Source organism: Coenobita brevimanus, chromosome 57 (genome assembly GCF_032717465.1).
Source record: "Coenobita brevimanus isolate Jiangsu-jjx chromosome 57, ASM3271746v2, whole genome shotgun sequence".
Taxonomy (NCBI): Eukaryota; Metazoa; Arthropoda; class Malacostraca; order Decapoda; family Coenobitidae; genus Coenobita; species Coenobita brevimanus.
The window spans coordinates 7,944,824-7,952,987 of record NC_137010.1 but is presented as its reverse complement, the minus strand read 5'-3'; the positions used below and the strand labels follow the sequence as shown (position 1 = coordinate 7,952,987).

Sequence of the window (8,164 nt, the reverse complement as noted above, 5' to 3'; positions counted from 1 at the left end):
CCCCTCAGAAATCACTTGAACACCAGAAGGGAAATTATATACTGTATGCAGTAATCTCCCAATTATTCGGTGAATTCAGCAAAGTCCTACGTTGAATAACATTTAACGCCGTATATTGAATAGTAACCCCGATCAACTCAATATTTGGCATCGAACCGGATATTGCATTACTATCCGTCTCGACTCTCTATCCTGAAAACTTTCCCATGAGTAAAAAATGAAAATCAAGCATAAAATGCAATAAAGATACAATACAGTAACAAAGTGCCATCTGGCTACTGGCTACGCTGGTTGAGGTGCCTCAGAGCCAGATATTGCACAGAACCGCCGGTTAGGTGCCGTTTTGGTGCTGGATATTGCCTTCATAGAGCTGAGCCAGCAGCATCAGATATTGCGTTGGGCCAGATAAGGCGACGATGGATAATTAAGAGTGTACCGTGCACAGTCACAGAAATTGTTTGGCAGACTGGTATCATTCCTCCTGACTGGACAAAGGGTTTAGTCATCCCTAACTGCCAAGGAAAAGAACAGCATGACTGTAGTAACTACCGTGGCGTTACAGTGCTCAGTCTGCCAGGCAATGTTCTTGGTCTTCCTCTCAGCCTTACACCTCTCACATCAGATCAAAATCAATAATAGTAATAGGACTCTAACTTACTTTTACAATAAATTGCAATATTTATCTTCTAGATTTGCATACAATACTGTACTGTAATGTTATGGAAGGTAGTTTGGGATGAAATAACTGGCTGGTTTACCCAGTTGAAGTGTTGTTTAGTGCGCTGTGTTGCAGCCAGAAAAATTGGGAGAATATGACATAGGCTTCTCTACCCTGAAAGGGGTGATATAGAATTGGCTGGTATGTTATTGTTTTACAATATTGGATTGCTCAGATCATTTTGTCTTGATAAGCATCATGCTAACAATTTCCCCATGTTCACATGCGTACTGTACTGTGAGCCCTTATGTTTCGCGTGATTTGGGTGTGTGAATTTACCTTTCACAGAAAAGCCCAAAGTTTCCAAGAATGTATGTCTCACGATCACTGAGCTCTGTAGTATGGAGAGGCTTTCTCATGGGTAGTGCGGCGTAGTTTGTGTTGTGTTTACCTGCTGCCAGGCACCCAGGGCAGTGCCAATGTTTATGCACTACACTCGACGCCCATGGCTTTTGAATTCAGCTGGTGAATTAGGAAAATATAGTGCCATAGTCCACTGCACACTAAAATATAGTGCCATGGCCCACTGCTCAGCTTATATAACAGCGAAACAGAAGTAAGCTAAGAACAGTGTTCCAATTCCATTACAGTGGTAGAGGCAATGAGTGCAGGTGTTTCAGTGTGGCGGCCAAATTCACACGTTTGGTGCGGAGATAGCCCCTCCATGCTATAGAGCTCAGTGCTCACGATCAAGAATTCATGCTTTAAGCATAGGTATAGTTGTTGAAGGCTTATAGAATGTAGGGTAGGTGCATGTTGAAACGAAGTTGAGGTGGTTTTATTAGTGAGTAAGAGAGTCTATGTCATAGAAGGAACCTTAAAAGGGTGCAAACATGTGAGACTATATCAAAGGACAAACTCCTACATATTCCTGAATGTCTGTCTCCAGGTGGGCCTGAACCAGCTCAGGACAGTCATGTAGCTAGATGTTGCTGAGCCAAATAAAATGATAAAAATTTAACACAATAATCAGAAACATATATATCTACAATAATAAACCATATCAATATGCATTACAATAAACAATACAGTGATAACAACAGTTTCCATATCTTTTAACATATCACAACTCTACACAGCTGCATCACAATTTTTCTTCAGAGTTTTGCCCTAAAAAAACAAAAAAATAAAATAAAAAATAATAAAAAATAAAAAAATTTCATATAAACACCATACACATACAACCATACCATCTAGAGGCACAATTATTACTTCTGGTAATATGGTGCTTGTTTACCTAATTTTAAAAAGCTCCACACAATACGAACTACCCGGTACTACACATTACTAATATACTACTGCTACAAAAGCCAATGATTCTGTACATCCTCCTAACCACAGCATATAAAAATAGGATTATTTTGACCCTCATTTGCCAGATTTCTAACTACTACAAGCTTGTTGTTCAAAAATATTTCAGTGTGTGCTAATTCTAACATCCATCTATTGCCTGAACCACCATCCATCTAGGGAGGTTGCATGATGAAATAATAGAAAAAAAAAAAAAGTATAAATAAATAACACCAAGTCACCCATCACCACTCATCCTTACTTCTTCCTGCCACTCCAAACCTCCCTCCTTCAAGCACTGCACCTCTCCATCTTTCCAAACGCATTCTTAATCCTCCTCTTCTCAGGCTGCACAGCATCATACTGTACAGTACATAAAGAGGAGAGCAGTTACTTCCCGCTCCATTCTAATACTTCATTTCTTCAAGTCAAACAATATCATTTGTAAACAAAATAGTTAATTTTCACTCCATTCTTAGTCTTCACTTCTTCAAACCATACAACAAAATTTTTAAACAAAATAGTTAACTTTCACTCCCATCGCCCCATTCTCAAATTTCCTCTCCTGTCACACATCATCATTCATAAAGAGAAGAGTAGTTAATTCCCAATGACTTCTCACATGCTGACACAAATTATTCATACATTACAGATAAAACTGTCACTGCATTGAGAACACCATAAAAAAAAGTTTAATTATAAAACCTGTACAATTGGAATCACTGATAATAAATGCAAAAATATAGCATTCTTCATGGTCATCTCATAGTGGAGGGGGCTATTATGAAGAATAAAGGAAAAGAAAGGGAATGATCAGAAAGGGGAAAGGAGAGGATAGGTAGGGAATGGAAGGGAAGGGTAGGCAGGATGGGATGGGATGGAAAGGGCGGGCAGGATAGGATGGGATGGGAAGGGAATGGAAGGGAAGGGAAGGGCAGGCAGGATAGGATAGGATGGGAAGGGAAGGGAAGGGAAGGGCAGGCAGGATAGGATGGGAAGGGAAGGGCAGGCAGGATGGGATGGGATGGGATGGGATGGGATGGGAAGGGAAGGGAAGGGAAGGGAAGAAAGGAAGGGATAATTTGAGATGTTACTCAAAGGGAAGAGAGAGGAAAAGAATATGGGAAATGATGAGATGCAAAAAATAGATGCAAGGAGAATGAAAGGAAAGCAATGGGTTAAAAGGAATATAAGAAAAGGAAAAATAGAGAGAATGGCATGATGGAAAAGGGAAGGTGGATGATCTTGAAAAACACATATACAAGACAGGCAACGAGGGATGAAAAAACTTAGAATGAGACTGAAAACAAAACATGGGAAAAGAAGCAAAATATACAAGAAAAAGGAAGTGACTGAAGCAGATTAAGTACAGTACAGCAGAGGCTTGGTAAAGTTTACTTCAGTAAAGATATTATTGTGCCTACATTTGTACTCCAGTAATAAATCAACCTGCTTCAATTGATGGCACTGACTGCTTTCTTGGCCGCCTCATCTAAGTCACTGGCAGACTGTATAGGACAGCCCGACTCTGCCAGAATCCGCTTGGCTTCATTCACATTTGTACCTGAAAAAATATAAGAGGAAAGTGTTAGCTGGTAAACATACATAAATAATCCAGTCCTGTATTACCCCTTCTGAGATGTAGGTGGTCCATGACTAGGTTACCACTGTCTGCAACAGTTAAGGGTATTTTAACTACCTGCCTGCCATAATACATGGATGGCTGACCTTGACTTGGGAGGTATTACCACAAGTAAAGTGTAACTACAAGCTTGGTAACTGGCCACAAGTAGAAGTTCCATCAAAGACTCTCACAGTTCTTAGATTTATGTTTTCCTAACATCTTCCAGTAACAGCTGGGAAGTAACCAGCTGGTTTAGGCAGTTGGTTTCACTGCAAGTCCACAGAAAACATCAGCTGAATCATGGCTAACCTCAAGACAAAGATTCCTTATAGGGAAACATGACATCATTTTTGTACTGTTTGTATGTATGTATGTATGTTGACTGCCTGACCTACATCCCTGGGGGACTGAAAAACCTCCACTTGTCTCTTAAATATGCACAACACATATCTCTTCCATTATGGTCCCACCTGCCTCAGCCAAGGCTAGTGCTTTTTTTTTTTTTTTGTCCGACTCTGGGTACAGGCTTCACAGCCTGCTCCCAAGACCCAGTAGTCCTCCTCCATACCATCAAGGCTTGTAGTACAGTATGGTATGGAATGTTTTTCCGTACTCCATACCTAGCTGCAACACCATACTGTATTTTCGTACCACACCCTCAAATATTTATAGGTAAAAAACAGTAAGGAAAAAATATCGTACCGTAATTCGGTACTTTTATCGTATCATAAGAAAAAATAATTTACATCAATATAATCCTCTATGAACATTTATTAGAGTACATGTGTGGATTTGCAATGGAACATTTAACAAGTGACTAGATGTACTGTAAATGTACTGTGCTGACTGGGAAAAAATATACAGTATCTCTATCTATCTATTGCCAGACGCCCCAATCCCGTTTGGGGTGGCCACAAACAAATCGCCTCCACGTCGTCCTGTCCCCCGCCATTTCACTGCCCTGCTCCCAACTCACACCCCCCTCCCTCATATACCTCTCCACCCCATCCCTCCATCTCATCCTCGGCCTCCCCCTCCCTCTTCCCCCCTCCATCTCACTCACATACACTCTCTTCGTCAGTCTTTCACCCTCCATCCTATTACCCTTGACCTTAGACACAAACTAGAGAGGGAGTAAGTGTTAAATTTCCATCCATGATTAATGAAAAAATTTGCCAGAAAATGTGAAAGTACATTTTAGTGGTTGGTGGGGGCGCTCACCATCCACTCACTCGATGTAGTGCTGCTTTGGGTGTCTGCTCTTCCCTCTCTTCTTTCCTTCCTCTTCTGTCTTTCTTTCCTTCATTCTTTCCTTGTCCTTCTGCCCACAGGTGACTTTACATTCCCTCTTCTGCCTTTCTTACCTTCATTTTTTCCTCTTCCTTCTGCCTATGGGTCTCTACACTGAGTGACAAGCCAAATGGTTTCCGGTACACCAGGAAACCATTCACTACGCTGGGTGGTAACCATATAATCAAATTATGGCACCTGGTGGTTTAGTGAGTAATTAAGATGCTCCAATCAGATGCAAGCCTGTTTAGGTTTATGTCCAAGGGATGGTTGGGGTTTATTGCTCATGTACAGTAATGCCATTCAGGGATGAGTGAGGCTGGTCACCTCATCCTTAATGTCAGGACCAACTTGCCTAGCCCCAGGCTCCTACGCTCCTCATGGGACAACACAGGACTGGATGATGGATGGATGGCATACACTGTCAGTCAAGCAGACCTCAGCTCACGCGGATGAAAACTGAACATGTTTGTTCGTACAGTAGTCATGGCAGTTTGGTTTCTGTCTGTCTAAGTGTACTACTGTTCTCCGTCCCTTGCATATTGCCAATATCAGATATAAATGAAAGGGTGATGACTGTACAATGTAGTGAATACTGAGAAATGGAAAGTATCCTTCTAGTATATCAGGTTTCATTATAATAAAATTTGGCCTTCCCATTACCAGAATTCCAAATCACAATTTTCCATTATCAAACTGTTTCTTAATTGCCACATTTTTTACCAATTTGGTAATGAAAATTACCAGTTGATAACCACGCTTGTGGTAGGTAGGGGCACTCACCATCCACTCACTCGATGTAGTGCTGCTCTCGGGTGTCTGCCCTTTCCTCTCCATCCTTCTTTCCTTCCATTCTCTTCTGTCTTTCCTTCATTCTTTCCTTGCCCTTCTGCCTACGGATGACTTTACACTCCCTCTTCTGTCTTTCTTTCTTTCATTCTTTCCACTTCCTTCAGCCTGTGGGTGACTCTACACTCAGTGACAAGCCAAATGGTTTCCTGTGCACCAGGAAACCATTTACTACACTGGGTGGTAACCATATAACCAAATTTTGGCGCCTGGTGGTTTAGTGGGTAATTATTGCACTCCAATCGGATTGAGACGGTGAAGGTTTATATCCAAGGGATGGTTGGGGTTGATTGCTCATGTAATGCCACTCAGGGATGAGTGAGGCTGGTCACTCTCATCTCAAACGTCAGGACCAACTTGTATAGCACCGGGCTCCTGCTCCTCATGGGGCAATGCAGGTTTGGATGATGGATGGATAACCACGCACCAGCCATCACTCAGTGTGCTCACAGTTAATATATGGACAGTTCACGTGACACAACATATCAGTAACGGCTGGCAGACGGTACTGAGTACAGTCTGTGATTCACATCCATGCCAAGAGAGGGAAAAGGCTGCCCCAGCTAAACAGTATGTCTGTTAATTGAAAGAATTACACATACACTATATACATATATATATATATATATATATATATATACAGTATATATACAGCTATACCTCGATATATGATACCCCTAGATGCCATATCTCGGCTTAACGATGAGCGTAGAAATACCACCTATCCCACCTAACAATAGCCAAACCCCGGTTTAACGATGGGTTTTGATTTTTTTTACCGATTCTGATGATATTTTAGACTAAAATGGTGTGTTTAGGTTGATTTATATACTGTTTTTAGAATTAGATAAATGTGTTTTTGCCATAGGTGGAGTGATTATTGTCATTTTGGGGTACAGTTTACTATAGTCGGATTCCCGCCCGTTTGCGGTTGAGGTGTGGCCCGCACCTGTGGACAATGGTGCCACGTTTCCCCAACTTGCGATGTGAAACGGAAGCTATTTATGTACAAGGCATCACAAATTCAATAAATTCAGATGAATAAAACTTACACTTGTGTATTTTGATGGATGAATCAACAGTAATCTTATTATGCATAAAATATTTATACAGTAACACAGAAACATGGCATACATATTGTACAGTGTTGCTAAAAGATATTGTAGTCACTTTTAATGGTTTTTAGCGTAGTTTTAGGGTGGGTAATAATATCACAGTTATGGATATAAGATAATGAGCCTGAAAAAAGAAGAAATATGCCAATATCCAAAGTAAAAGAAATAATTCATGTAATTCTTGTGAGTGGCAACACTTACACACCCATAATAATAAAAGAGAGAGAGAGAGAGAGAGAGGCATGCATTGAATGCACAGTCGGCATCACTAAATATAACAAAACCAAATTAACAAATGAAAGCACAATTATAAATAACTTATAAAAGAATCAAAAGTACTCAGGGTGGCTCACATTTCCCGCCAGGAGAGAGAGAGAGAGAGAGAGAGAGAGAGGTCTGTCACTGCCTTCTTTGTATTCATTTGTTCCTTTGTACATACTGCACACACTGATATACATTGTTCCTATTGATGCACATATATCTATACACGTAATTTCTCTCTCTCTCTCTCTCTCTCTCTTCTAATACTGACCACGTGGTAGGTGAATCCAGCCCCCCCTTCCCCTCTCCTCCCTTCTTAATCCCTCCTGGGTGTCTCAGGTCAAATCCCCCTTCACACTTCCCCTCCCCCCAGGACCACCACCCCAACAAACCCACATCCACACTCCCACCCACACCTACACCCACACCCCACTACGTCGGGGTGTATGAATCAGTAACGTAACAAACCTCTCAGCAGACAGTAACTTTGACACTCCATCTACTACTAAATATGACAAAACCAAATTAACAAATGAAAGCACATTTATAAATAACTTATAAAAGAATCAAAAGTACTCAGGGTGGCTCACATTTCCCGCCAGGAGAGAGAGAGAGAGAGAGAGAGATAACGGTATAGAAAACGTGGCAACACTGTACACGGGTGCGGACCACACCACAGCCGCAAACGTGCGCGAGTCCTACTATAAGCTTGATATTTTCCAGACTTATATTTGACGATCAGATTTTATTTGTTGGTTTTAGTGAGTTATTTACAGGTGTTAAGCTTAGGTTAGCTTCTTTTACAGCTGTTAGGCCATTTAGATTGGCTTTAAATTTGTTTTTGGGCTCATTTGGGTAGGTTTTGGACTTGGTTGGCAGGGGGAAACCCAAGGCTGAAAAACGTATCCCATTACTTTACACGTTACATCTACCCTGATATACGGTATCCCGTCTAATGCTGGGTGTTTACCTAATCAACTGCATTGTTAAATCAGGGTATACCTGTATATACTGTAC

The 8,164-nt window shown here is 41.1% G+C and overlaps 1 protein-coding gene across 1 annotated transcript in view; it reads right to left on the bottom strand.

The window, feature by feature from the left end:
- Positions 1-3,360: 3,360 nt before the first annotated feature.
- ScsbetaG (Succinyl-coenzyme A synthetase beta subunit, GDP-forming) overlaps positions 3,361-8,164 on the bottom strand; it is a 31,205-nt gene continuing 26,401 nt past the window's right edge. The window contains exon 8 of the mRNA XM_080274182.1: positions 3,361-3,572. Coding sequence (XP_080130308.1) covers positions 3,463-3,572 — 110 coding nt within the window. The 3' untranslated portion in view covers positions 3,361-3,462. The remainder of the gene's footprint in view (positions 3,573-8,164) is intronic.